At 47.7% G+C, this 14,202-nt stretch overlaps 1 protein-coding gene across 2 annotated transcripts in view; it reads left to right on the top strand.

Annotated features, from left to right (window-relative positions):
* Positions 1-406: 406 nt before the first annotated feature.
* PNPT1 (polyribonucleotide nucleotidyltransferase 1) overlaps positions 407-14,202 on the top strand; it is a 311,784-nt gene continuing 297,988 nt past the window's right edge. The window contains exons 1-4 of one of the 2 annotated variants that reach the window (XM_063918199.1): positions 407-705; positions 2,806-2,866; positions 3,150-3,224; positions 3,528-3,633. In XM_063918199.1, the coding sequence (XP_063774269.1) occupies positions 533-705; positions 2,806-2,866; positions 3,150-3,224; positions 3,528-3,633 (415 nt within the window). In that variant the 5' untranslated portion in view covers positions 407-532. The remainder of the gene's footprint in view (positions 706-2,805; positions 2,867-3,149; positions 3,225-3,527; positions 3,634-14,202) is intronic. The other variant, XM_063918198.1, reaches the window with a different exon arrangement.

Raw genomic sequence — 14,202 nt, 5'->3', positions numbered from 1 at the left:
GAGGAGCCAGGTCACACACTTTGAAAGTCTTAAAGTGCCCATGTCTCCTGCGGATCCCGTCTATACCTCATGGTTCTTGATGTGACCCCAGCATCCTCTACGGACTAAGAGAAAAGGATTTACCAGTAGTTAATTAAAATCCTATTTTAACACACACATATATTTACCTATAGGAAACATTTACTTCCATGATAGGCTAGACAAATTATTAGTGTATACCACTTTTCAACTTTCATCACCATAAGCAACTTCTTTTTATCTAGAAGGTTTGATTAATTTCATTCTTCTAGTACACACGCTCATCATGCATCGTGTACCAACCAACAGAAACGCCGCGAAGCGCCCCCTACAGGCAGCATTACCAACAGCAGCAGTCGGTGGCGTCATCAGCCGTGCCGCGTGACCTCTACAGGCGCCGCCCAGAGGTCTGTGAATCGAAACCGGCTTTCCGTGCGGCCAGTGTGGTGACGTAGATGTCAGACTCAACCAATGAGGGTCCGCATTTCTGGGAGGAGGGCAGGAGATAGCTGTCATGGCCGCCTCCTGGAGAAGCCGTTCTGAAGTGATAATGAGCGGGTTACTGTACAGGGCATGGGGCGCTGCTCGGTGCGGAGTGAGGCGCTTCCCCCTGCCCTGTTCCCGTCTAGTGCTCAGTGGTGGCTGTAGAGCGTCCAGCGGCTCTGTGGCTGTGGAGTTGTGCGGCAGGTAATGCATGTGCCGGGGACACACGTGTGACCCTGCGCTCTCTCCTTACTGACACAGACGCCTGCTGTATCCGCGTCATTCCTGCAGTACTGTACATCGTAATAATGCTAGCACTCTATACGCAGGCAGAATATGTTTCACAATGCCTTGACGCTCATGAATTATACAGGTTTTGTGGCTGGCTGACTTTAACTCTGCATTTCACCTGGTTTTAAGCAGCTAGAGAACCTGTGTTCTGGTTTAAAAGGATAGTATGCTAAGCCTATGAATGATGTTATCTTATTTTGCCTGTTCATGGTGGTTATGTATATGTCAGTATGGGATCAGTATGAGATTTTGGCTCATGGGATCTCAGCGGTCGAAATACCGACGCCGGGATCCTGATTTTGAATAAGCCGACAGGGGTGAGTAAGGGGTGTTCTCCCCAACCCCCTAACTCTCCCTACCCACAGCTTAACCCTAACCTCATCCCTTGGTGCCTTACCCTAACCACCCCCGAAGGTGCCTAAACCAGGTGGTATTTGATATGCCGGCTCTTGGGATCCCGGCGCTCAGTATACCGGTGCCAGAATCCCGACACCCAGCATACTGACAACTGTTCTCCCTCTTGGGGGATCCAGGACACCCTTGGAGGGAGAATAAATAGCATAGCGTGCCACCATGCCCGCAAGGGGCTCATTTGCGCTCGCCCTGCTGCAGGCATGCAGGCGGTCGGGATCCCGACCGCCAGCATAACATACTACACCCCCTAATCCTGACCCTGTTGCCTAAACGTAACCCTCCGTGGGGGTGTCTTAACTCCCCCTCCCCGCTGCCTAACCTGAACCCTCCGGGACGCAGCCTAATCCTAACCCAAAGACAGGGTAATTCACACTGCTGAAGGCAGTATTCTGTGCAGCTGCCTGTTGCCAACCACCATTCCCCCCCGCTTTACCCCCATCAACCGTTCGTTCAGGGCACTGCAAGCAATATCGCTGACTAAGATATGCACATGTGCAGTGCGGCATCTGCTCATGTATAAATCTCAGGGTGTGTACACACGGTGAGATATTTTCTTTCGATTTTGACTATACATTCAAAATCGCAAGAAAAGTTAGTGCAGATCGCAAGGTGAATGTCACCTTGCGATCCCGATGCGCGGTCCCGCCAGGTCGGCATCGCAAGAAAAGATAGACTGTGCAGGCAAGTCAATCCTTGCTAGATCGGTGTATTATCTAGTTCATCTCACATGTCAGTGACATCTCACATAAGCCAAAATCTCACATAAGCCAAAATCGTATGCACACATAGTCCATATCTCAAGAAAAGTTAGTCAAAATCTGTACTATCTGGGCTCCGGGGAGTTCCAGGGAAATCGCAAGTGAAAATCGGGCATAGCAAGGATCTCACCGTGTGTACACACCCTCACACTATCAGAGATTGGCAGTACGGATGGTGTAATGGCTAGCATTACTGCTTTACAGCACTGAGGTCATGTGTTCAATTCCCACCACAGCCCTAACTGTGTGGAGTTTGTATTTACTCCCCGTGCTTGTGTGGGTTTCCCAAGGTAATCCATTTTCCTCCCACAATCCAAAAATGCACTGGTAGTTTAATTGGCTCCCAACAAAAAAACATGGGCAGACTAGATGGGCCAAGTGGTTCTTATCTGCCATCAAACGCTATGTTTCTATGTATGTAAACCATCGTGTTTGCGTTCATCTGTGAATTAGGCCCTCTGTGTGGTGCAAATGACATCAATAACTACAAAGACTGTTGATTTTTTGATACAATTTAATGTTTCAATTCTGGATGTTGTGTTATACTTCCTGTATATAGAACTATACATTTTTAATACACAGTGGGATTATGGTGCTTCTGCAAAATCCTAAAGTGAGTGCTGCGTGAGCTTTTTTACGTAACTAATCTGCTTTTATGTTTACATATTACGAAGGTACCAAAGTATTTGCACTAGTCCCATGAATTATTTTGTGTGCGTGGGATGCTGGCGGTAAGGAAACGTGGTAAAAAGTAATAGAATATCAAATGCATGTCCTAGAGTGAGAGGACAACAAGTTTGCATAAATTGGTACACATATATAAACTTTCTTTTGTCAACAGAAAGTTGGAAATTACTTCTGGGAAACTTGCGCGTTTTGCAGATGGGTGTGCTGTAGTGAAGGTAAAGTTACATCTTCCACTATTAAGTTTCTTAACACACGAACACAAAATATAAGTGTGTATAAACCTCATACAATTGTCAAAGCTAAATATAAAACATTATTCTCTTTGCTGCTTTTGCCAATATACAGATGTGCTGTATTTTAAATAAATGTCTAAAACCATATTTTGTTTATAAAAGAAAAACAACGTTTATATGAATGAGAGCCTGTTATATGAGCATGCAGTAGTTTTATTTGTTTAATGAAGTTTAGGTTTAGAATGATTTTTCTTTTCTTAACAAGCTAGGTGATACTTCAGTAATGGTAACTGCTGTGAGCAAGACAAAGCCTTCTCCATCTCAGTTCATGCCATTAGTGGTAAGTGAGAATTATGCCTCTCAGTGTTACAGATTTCAGTGCATGTAAGCTGTCGCTGTTCCAGCCAGAAAGCAAATCGGCTTTTGAAACTACCCTCCCTTGAATCTTGTTGTCAGCATACATGATTGGGTTATTATAATTGATGCATGCATGTGCGCCTAAAAGGCAGATGATACATTCATTTAGTTTCTTATTTTCAGGAAGAGTCATGGTTTACGTATGTTCCTGTGCTAGTGTTTTGTTTTACATTAGTGTAAAATATTCTTATCCTTGTAATAACAATAAGTTTCACTGTTTTTCTAGGTAGATTATAGACAAAAAGCTGCTGCTGCAGGAAGAATACCTACAAATCATCTAAGAAGAGAGCTCGGGTCTACTCCCCATGAAATTCTTACCAGCAGAATAATAGGTACTTCACAAATAAGTTACTTTTTCTAAGTTACTAATTTTCAAAGGTTAACTTGCCCAGTACTGTAAATGCTTAGGGTTGGGGTATGTGATGTTTACATATTTGGGGGGTATCCAATTAGCTGTGGTCAATTACCCCAAACCGCAGTTTATAGGGGATTTTGTTTCACCTGCCTCAGGCAGACCAAAACCAAATCCCTGGAAACAGACTGTTTCTACCGAAAACACACAGGTTCAGTGAGAACAGGTATTTTTTTTTTTTTTTTTTTTTTTTAGAGGCGACCAAATTGGATAGCCTGTAAAATACAAATTTTCTTCTTGGGTAATTGGATACCCCCCTTGTCTTTAAGTTTCTCTTACCATCAGTGACCTACTGTTACTTAACAGTATGGTGGCTCAGGAGTTGTATCAATAGCGCACCACCATGATGACCCCACTGTAGAAGACCACTTTACGGTTGATTGGATTTTTTTTTTCGATAGCCACCTACAGATTTGTTCTCATACATTCTTTCTCTAATCATGACATAGGCCCATTTGGCATGCCATGGACTTTGCGACTTAGCCGTGCCAAGCATCTTTATTTTTTAGAATTTGTTTATTATTTTCTTAAATATGCATATTATTCAAACCACTAAAGTGACAAAACTACATTGCACGCATAAACTGACCACTGGGGCTAGCAATATTTGTACTGTGCGCAACTAATTGCCAATTAATGCATACCTCCCAACATGACCCTCTCCAGGAGGACAGAATGCTCTGCTTCTGGACTTTTCTCTTAATTTAGAATTGCCATCACCTGCGCTGAACACCTTTCTTATCTATTAACCTGTTCTAAACAGGTGCCGGCAATCATACAGTAAGAGAAAAGTCCAGGAGCAGAGCATTTTGTCCCTCCTGGAGAGGGTCATGTTGGGAGGTATGTTAATGTTAAAACAAATACACCAAAACAATTCTGTTACGAGAGGCTGTGGCCATTCATCCTACCAATTTTGTTTTTCTTAATATGAGACTTTATACATAATTTATTCCAATTCCTTTGCCACATAAATAGTAACCTAGTGTTTCTGGTACACTGTGAGTGGAGTTTATGTGGCTATGATGCGACAAAGGCACAATATTTAAGTAAAGTATGATTCTCTAAACTTGGTGGAGCATCTAAATTGCGCCAAGTGTCTCATGCCATATGGCATGAGGTGTGTGAGGACACATCTGTAATTTGGATCAGAGCTGCAGGAAGAGATATGACTTGGAACACTTCAGTACAGGGCAGCCGGCAATGATGCACAGAATAGAAGTTGTGCCACTAAATTATAGTCTGAAAAAGGCTCTTGAAAGGGAGGGATCATCCCGATAAGAAAATGACAAAATATTCCTCCAGGGCAGCTGGTAAGGATTACAGTGGTAGCTATTATCTGTACAGATCGGATGTTAGGATGGTATAGGAGTCTTCCAGGGTTTTTAAAAGAATGTTTATTACTCCAGCTAATCTCTGTACCAGAGGGATGACAGCCAAATTCTGGGCCAGCTTATACAGCCAGAAGTCTGTCAGCTCGACTGTGGAGCTTTTCTCTCCAGTGCTCTTTACTGGGCAGTGCACTGGCTCTACTGCATAAGGGCCTGGTACTCCAATCCCTATGTGCACACCTGAATTGCAGAAGTCCAAATACAGACAGCCCCTTCTCACACTTTGCTTCTACAAGGTTCAGGTAAACCCTGCTTGGAGCTACTGGAAAAGCAGCCTGATACTACATAGACCTACCAGCCACCCCAAAAAAACTAATTCTAAGGCCGTTTTCTTCACTTACTGTACCTAAATTGTGTGCAGCCACCTAGGTTACTGTCTTTATTCTCTTCTGTATTGTGACATCTGATATGCAGCTTCCTGCGGCATGTCCATGTGCCATTGTGTAATTGTTTTTTCTCTAACGTCCTAGTGGATGCTGGGGACTCCGAAAGGACCATGGGGAATAGCGGCTCCGCAGGAGACTGGGCACAAAGTAAAAGCTTTAGGACTAGCTGGTGTGCACTGGCTCCTCCCCCTATGACCCTCCTCCAAGCCTCAGTTAAGATTTTGTGCCCGAACGAGAAGGGTGCAATCTAGGTGGCTCTCCTGAGCTGCTTAGAGTAAAAGTTTAAATAGGTTTTTTTATTTTCAGTGAGACCTGCTGGCAACAGGCTCACTGCATCGAGGGACTAAGGGGAGAAGAAGCGAACTCACCTGCGTGCAGAGTGGATTGGGCTTCTTAGGCTACTGGACATTAGCTCCAGAGGGACGATCACAGGCCCAGCCATGGATGGGTCCCGGAGCCGCGCCGCCGGCCCCCTTACAGAGCCAGAAGAGTGAAGAGGTCCGGAAAATCGGCGGCAGAAGACGTCCTGTCTTCAATAAGGTAGCGCACAGCACCGCAGCTGTGCGCCATTGCTCTCAGCACACTTCACACTCCGGTCACTGAGGGTGCAGGGCGCTGGGGGGGGCGCCCTGGGACGCAATGAAAATACCTTAAATGGCTAAAAATACATCACATATAGCTCCTGGGCTATATGGATGTATTTAACCCCTGCCAGTTTTCCACAAAAAAGCGGGAGAAAGGCCGCCGAAAAAGGGGCGGAGCCTATCTCCTCAGCACACAAGCGCCATTTTTTCCTCACAGCTCCGTTGGAGGAAGGCTCCCTGACTCTCCCCTGCAGTCCTGCACAACAGAAACAGGGTAAAACAAGAGAGGGGGGGCACTAAATTGGCATATTAATATATACAGCAGCTATATTAGGGAAAAACACTTATATAAGGTTATCCCTGTATATATATATAGCGCTCTGGTGTGTGCTGGCAAACTCTCCCTCTGTCTCCCCAAAGGGCTAGTGGGGTCCTGTCCTCTATCAGAGCATTCCCTGTGTGTGTGCTGTGTGTCGGTACGCTGTGTCGACATGTATGAGGAGGAAAATGGTGTGGAGGCGGAGCAATTGCCTGTGTTAGTGATGTCACCCCCTAGGGAGTCGACACCTGACTGGATGGTCTTATGGAAAGAATTACGTGATAGTGTCGGCACTTTACAAAAGACTGTTGACGACATGAGACAGCCGGCAAATCAGTTAATACCTGTACAGGCGTCTCAAACACCGTCAGGGGCTATAAAACGCCCGTTACCTCAGGTCGATACAGACACTGACACGGACACTGACTCCAGTGTCGACGGTGAGGAAACAAACGTATTTTCCAGTAGGGCCACACGTTACATGATCACGGCAATGAAGGAGGTTTTGAACATTTCTGATACTACAAGTACCACAAAAAAGGGTATTATGTGGGGTGTGAAAAAACTACCCGTAGTTTTTCCTGAATCAGATGAATTAAATGAGGTGTGTGATGAAGCGTGGGTTTCCCCCGATAAAAAACTGCTAATTTCTAAAAAATTATTGGCATTATACCCTTTCCCACCAGAGGTTAGGGCGCGTTGGGAAACACCCCCTAGCGTAGATAAGGCGCTCACACGCTTATCAAAACAAGTGGCGTTACCGTCCCCTGATACGGCCGCCCTCAAGTAACCAGCTGATAGGAAGCTGGAAAATATCCTTAAAATTATATACACACATACTGGTATTATACTGCGACCAGCAATCGCCTCAGCCTGGATGTGCAGTGCTGGGGTGGCTTGGTCGGATTCCCTGACTGAAAATATTGATACCCTGGACAGGGACAATATATTATTGACTATAGAGCATTTAAAGGATGCATTTCTATATATGCGAGATGCACAGAGGGATATTTGCACTCTGGCATCAAGAGTAAGTGCGATGTCCATTTCTGCCAGAAGAGGATTATGGACGCGACAGTGGTCAGGGGATGCGGATTCCAAACGGCATATGGAAGTATTGCCGTATAAAGGGGAGGAGTTATTTGGGGTCGGTCTATCGGACCTGGTGGCCACGGCAACGGCTGGAAAATCCACCTTTTTACCCCAAGTCACCTCGCAGCAGAAAAAGATACCGTCTTTTCAGGCTCAGTCCTTTCGTCCCCATAAGGGCAAGCGGGCAAAAGGCCACTCATATCTGCCCCGGGGCAGAGGAAGGGGAAAAAGACTGCAGCAAACAGCCTCTTCCCACGAACAGAAGCCCTCCCCCGCTTCTGCCAAGTCCTCAGCATGACGCTGGGGCCTTACAAGCGGACTCAGGCACGGTGGGGGCCCGTCTCAAGAATTTCAGCGCGCAGTGGGCACACTCGCAAGTGGACCCCTGGATCCTGCAGGTAGTATCTCAGGGGTACAAATTGGAATTCGAGATGTCTCCCCCTCGCCGGTTCCTGAAGTCTGCTTTACCAACGTCTCCCCCCGACAGGGAGGCGGTATTGGAAGCCATTCACAAGCTGTATTCCCAGCAGGTGATAATCAAGGTACCCCTCCTACAACAGGGAAAGGGGTATTATTCCACGCTGTTTGTGGTACCGAAGCCGGACGGCTCGGTGAGACCCATTTTAAATCTGAAATCCTTGAACACTTACATAAAAAGGTTCAAGTTCAAGATGGAGTCACTCAGAGCAGTGATAGCGAACCTGGAAGAAGGGGACTATATGGTGTCTCTGGACATCAAGGATGCTTACCTCCATGTCCCAATTTGCCCTTCTCACCAAGGGTACCTCAGGTTTGTGGTACAGAACTGTCACTATCAGTTTCAGACGCTGCCGTTTGGATTGTCCACGGCACCCCGGGTCTTTACCAAGGTAATGGCCGAAATGATGATTCTTCTTCGAAGAAAAGGCGTCTTAATTATCCCTTACTTGGACGATCTCCTGATAAGGGCAAGGTCCAGAGAACAGTTAGAGGTCGGAGTAGCACTATCTCAAGTAGTACTACGACAGCACGGATGGATTCTAAATATTCCAAAATCACAGCTGATTCCGACGACACGTCTGCTGTTCCTAGGGATGATTCTGGACACACTACAGAAAAAGGTGTTTCTCCCGGAGGAGAAAGCCAAGGAGTTATCCGACCTAGTCAGGAACCTCCTAAGACCAGGCCAAGTGTCAGTACATCAATGCACAAGGGTCCTGGGAAAGATGGTGGCTTCTTACGAAGCGATTCCATTCGGCAGATTCCACGCAAGAACTTTTCAGTAGGATCTGCTGGACAAATGGTCCGGATCGCATCTTCAAATGCATCAGCGGATAACCCTGTCTCCAAGGACAAGGGTCTCTCTCCTGTGGTGGTTACAGAGTGCTCATCTCCTAGAGGGCCGCAGATTCGGCATTCAGGATTGGGTCCTGGTGACCACGGATGCCAGCCTGAGAGGCTGGGGAGCAGTCACACAGGGAAGAAATTTCCAGGGCTTGTGGTCAAGCATGGAAACGTCACTTCACATAAATATCCTGGAACTAAGGGCCATTTACAATCCCCTAAGTCAGGCAAGACCTCTGCTTCAGGGTCAGCCGGTGTTGATCCAGTCGGACAACATCACGGCAGTCGCCCACGTAAACAGACAGGGCGGCACAAGAAGCAGGAGGGCAATGATGGAAGTGGCAAGGATTCTTCGCTGGGCGGAGAATCATGTGATAGCACTGTCAGCAGTGTTCATTCCGGGAGTGGACAACTGGGAAGCAGACTTCCTCAGCAGACACGATCTTCACCCGGGGGAGTGGGGACTTCACCCAGAAGTCTTCCACATGATTGTGAACCATTGGGAAAAACCAAAGGTGGACATGATGGCGTCCCGCCTCAACAAAAAACTAGACAGATATTGCGCCAGGTCAAGGGACCCTCAGGCAATAGCTGTGGACGCTTTGGTAACACCGTGGGTGTACCAGTCAGTGTATGTGTTCCCTCCTCTTCCTCTCATACCAAAAGTACTGAGAATCATAAGAAGGAGAGGAGTAAAGACTATACTCGTGGCTCCGGATTGGCCAAGAAGGACTTGGTACCCGGAAATTCAAGAGATGCTCACGGAAGACCCGTGGCCTCTACCTCTAAGAAAGGACCTGCTCCAGCAGGGACCATGTCTGTTCCAAGACCTTACCGCGGCTGCGTTTGACGGCATGGCGGTTGAACGCCGGATCCTGAAGGAAAAAGGCATTCCGGATGAAGTCATCCCTACCCTGATCAAAGCCAGGAAGGATGTAACCATACAACATTATCACCGTATTTGGCGTAAATATGTTGCATGGTGCGAGGCCAGGAAGGCCCCTACAGAGGAATTTCAACTGGGTCGTTTCCTGCATTTCCAGCAAACAGGACTGTCTATGGGCCTCAAATTAGGGTCCATTAAGGTTCAAATTTCGGCCCTGTCAATATTCTTCCAAAAAGAACTGGCTTCTGTTCCTGAAGTTCAGACGTTTGTCAAGGGAGTACTGCATATACAGCCTCCTTTTGTGCCTCCAGTGGCACCTTGGGATCTCAATGTAGTTCTGGGATTCCTAAAATCACATTGGTTTGAACCACTCACCACTGTGGACTTAAAATATCTCACATGGAAAGTGGTAATGCTGTTAGCCCTGGCTTCAGCCAGGCGTGTCTCAGAATTGGCGGCTTTATCCTATAAAAGCCCTTACCTAATTTTTCATACGGACAGGGCAGAATTGAGGACTCGTCCTCAATTTCTTCCTAAGGTGGTTTCAGCATTTCACTTAAACCAGCCTATTGTGGTGCCTGCGGCTACTAGGGACTTGGAGGATTCCAAGTTGCTGGACGTAGTCAGGGCCCTGAAAATATATGTTTCCAGGACGGCTGGAGTCAGAAAATCTGATTCGCTGTTTATCCTGTATGCACCCAGCAAGCTGGGTGCTCCTGCTTCTAAGCAGACGATTGCTCGTTGGATTTGTAGTACAATTCAGCTTGCACATTCTGTGGCAGGCCTGCCACAGCCAAAATCTGTAAAAGCCCATTCCACACGGAAAGTGGGCTCATCTTGGGCGGCTGCCCGAGGGGTCTCGGCTTTACAACTTTGCCGAGCAGCTACTTGGTCAGGGGCAAACACGTTTGCTAAATTCTACAAATTTGATACCCTGGCTGAGGAGGACCTGGAGTTCTCTCATTCGGTGCTGCAGAGTCATCCGCACTCTCCCGCCCGTTTGGGAGCTTTGGTATAATCCCCATGGTCCTTTCGGAGTCCCCAGCATCCACTAGGACGTTAGAGAAAATAAGAATTTACTTACCGATAATTCTATTTCTCATAGTCCGTAGTGGATGCTGGGCGCCCATCCCAAGTGCGGATTGTCTGCATTACTTGTACATAGTTATTGTTACAAAAATCGGGTTATTGTTGTTGTGAGCCTTCTTTTCAGAGGCTCCTTCTGTTATCATGCTGTTAACTGGGTTCAGATCACAAGTTGTACGGTGTGATTGGTGTGGCTGGTATGAGTCTTACCCGGGATTCAAAATCCTTCCTTATTGTGTACGCTCGTCCGGGCACAGTATCCTAACTGAGGCTTGGAGGAGGGTCATAGGGGGAGGAGCCAGTGCACACCAGCTAGTCCTAAAGCTTTTACTTTGTGCCCAGTCTCCTGCGGAGCCGCTATTCCCCATGGTCCTTTCGGAGTCCCCAGCATCCACTACGGACTATGAGAAATAGAATTATCGGTAAGTAAATTCTTATTTTCTCTGACGTCCTAGTGGATGCTGGGGACTCCGTAAGGACCATGGGGAATAGCGGGCTCCGCAGGAGACTGGGCACTCTAAAGAAAGATTTAGTACTATCTGGTGTGCACTGGCTCCTCCCTCTATGCCCCTCCTCCAGACCTCAGTTAGAATCTGTGCCCGGACAGAGCTGGGTGCTTTTAGTGAGCTCTCCTGAGCTTGCTAATAAGAAAGTATTTTAGTTAGGTTTTTTATTTTCAGAGAGCTTCTGCTGGCAACAGACTCTCTGCTACGAGGGACTGAGGGGAGAGAAGCAAACCTACTAACTGCGGCTAGGTTGCGCTTCTTAGGCTACTGGACACCATTAGCTCCAGAGGGATCGATCACAGGACCTGACCTTGTCGTCCGTTCCCGGAGCCGCGCCGCCGTCCCCCTCGCACAGCCAGAAGACAGAAGCCGCCAGAAGCGGAGAAGACATCGAAATCGGCGGCAGAAGACTCCTGTCTTCACATGAGGTAGCGCACAGCATTGCAGCTGTGCGCCATTGCACCCACACACTCCGGTCACTGTAGGGTGCAGGGTGCAGGCCGCAGGGGGGGGCGCCCTGGGCAGCAATTGTTACCTCCTGGCGAATGCTGCATATAGACAGTGGCACACTGTTATATGTATGAGCCTCCGCCATTTGTTTTACAAGAAATCGCGGGACAGAAGCCCGCCGCTGAGGGGGCGGGGCCTTCTTCCTCAGCACTCACCAGCGCCATTTTCCTTCCACAGCTCCGCTGAGAGGAAGCTCCCCAGGCTCTCCCCTGCAGAATCACGGTAGAAGGGTAAAAAAAGAGAGGGGGGGCACATCAATTTAGGCGCATAAATCATAATACAGCAGCTACTGGGTAAACACTAAGTTACTGTGTAATCCCTGGGTTATGTAGCGCTGGGGTGTGTGCTGGCAAACTCTTTCTCTGTCTCTCCAAAAGGCCTTGTGGGGGTCCTGTCCTCATTTAGAGCTTCCCCTGTGTGTGTGGTGTGTCGGTACGCGTGTGTCGACATGTTTGACGAAGAGGGCTATGTGGAGGCAGAGCAAGTGCAGTTGACTGACGTGTCGCCGCCGACGGTGCCGACACCTGATTGGATGGATATGTGGAAGGTGTTAAATGATAATGTAATAAACTCCTTACATAAAAGGTTGGATAAAGCTGATACCTCGGGCCAGTCAGGGTCTCAACCCATGCCTGATCCTACAGCGCAGAGGCTCTCAGGGTTTCAGAAGCGCCCACTATCCAAAATGGTTGACACAGATGTCGACACGGATTCAGACTCCAGTGTCGACGATGATGATGCAAAATTGCAACCAAAAATGACAAAAGCTATACGTTACATGATTATAGCGATGAAGGATATTTTACACATATCAGAGGTAAACCCTGTCCCTGACAAGAGGGTTTATATGTATGGGGAGAAAAAGCAAGAGGTGACTTTTCCCCCTTCACATGAGTTAAATGAGTTATGTGAAAGAGCGTGGGATTCCCCAGATAAAAAAGTCCTGATTTCCAAAAGGTTACTTATGGCATACCCTTTCCCGCCAGAGGACAGGGTGCGCTGGGAATGCTGCCCTAGGGTAGATAAAGCTCTGACACGCTTATCTAAGAAGGTGGCCCTGCCGTCGCAGGATACGGCCACCCTAAAGGATCCTGCAGATAGAAAGCAGGAAAGTATCCTGAAATCTGTTTATACACATTCAGGGACTTTACTGAGGCCGGCAATTGCGTCGGCGTGGATGTGTAGTGCTGTAGCAGCGTGGACAGATAATCTATCTGAGGAAATGGATACCTGAGACAGGGATACCATTATGTTGACCCTGGGGCATATAAAAGACACCGTCCTATATATGAGGGATGCCCAGAGGGGCATTTGCCTACTGGGCTCTAGAATTAATGCAATGTCAATTTCTGCCAGGAGGGTCCTGTGGACTCGGCAGTGGACAGGTGATGCCGACTCCAAAAAACACATGGAGGTGTTACCTTACAAGGGTGAGGAATTGTTTGGGGACGGTCTCTCGGACCTGGTTTCCACAGCTACTGCTGGGAAGTCAAACTTTTTGCCATATATTCCCTCACAACCGAAGAAAGCACCGTATTACCAAATGCAGTCCTTTCGCGCACAAAGAAGCAAGAAGGTCAGAGGTGCTTCCTTTCTTGCTAGAGGCAGGGGCAGAGGAAAAAAGCTGCACCTTACAGCTAGTTCCCAGGAACAGAAGTCCTCCCCGGCTTCCACTAAATCCACCGCATGACGCTGGGGCTCCACGGGTGGAGCCAGGAGCGGTGGGGGCGCGTCTCCGACATTTCAGCCACCAGTGGGTTCGCTCACAGGTGGATCCCTGGGCTATACAGATTGTGTCTCAGGGATACAAGCTGGAATTCGAGGTGATGCCCCCTCAACGTTACCTAAAATCGTCCCTGCCAGCTTCCCCCATAGAAAGGGAAGTAGTGGTAGCGGCAATTCACAAGCTATTTCTCCAGCAGGTGGTGGTAAAGATTCCCCTTCCTCAACAGGGGAAGGGATACTATTCCACAATGTTTGTGGTACCGAAACCGGACGGTTCGGTCAGACCTATATTAAATTTAAAGTCCCTGAACATTTATCTGAAAAGATTCAAGTTCAAAATGGAATCGCTCAGAGCAGTCATTGCAAGCCTGGAAGAGGGGGATTTTATGGTGTCTCTGGACATCAAGGATGCTTACTTGCATGTCCCCATTTATCCGCCTCATCAGGAGTACCTCAGATTTGTGGTACAGGACTGTCATTACCAATTCCAGACGTTGCCGTTTGGTCTGTCCACGGCACCGAGAATATTTACCAAGGTAATGGCAGAAATGATGGTGATCCTGAGAAAGCAAGGAGTCACAGTTATCCCATACTTGGACGATCTCCTCATAAAGGCGAGGTCGAGGGAGCAGTTGCAGATCAGCGTAGCGCACTCACAGGAAGTGTTGCAACAGCATGGCTGGA

The sequence above is a fragment of the Pseudophryne corroboree genome, chromosome 4 (assembly GCF_028390025.1).
Source record: "Pseudophryne corroboree isolate aPseCor3 chromosome 4, aPseCor3.hap2, whole genome shotgun sequence".
Taxonomy (NCBI): domain Eukaryota; kingdom Metazoa; phylum Chordata; class Amphibia; order Anura; family Myobatrachidae; genus Pseudophryne; species Pseudophryne corroboree.
Note: the sequence above shows the minus strand (reverse complement) of the source record. Positions and strands in the feature narration are given on the sequence as shown.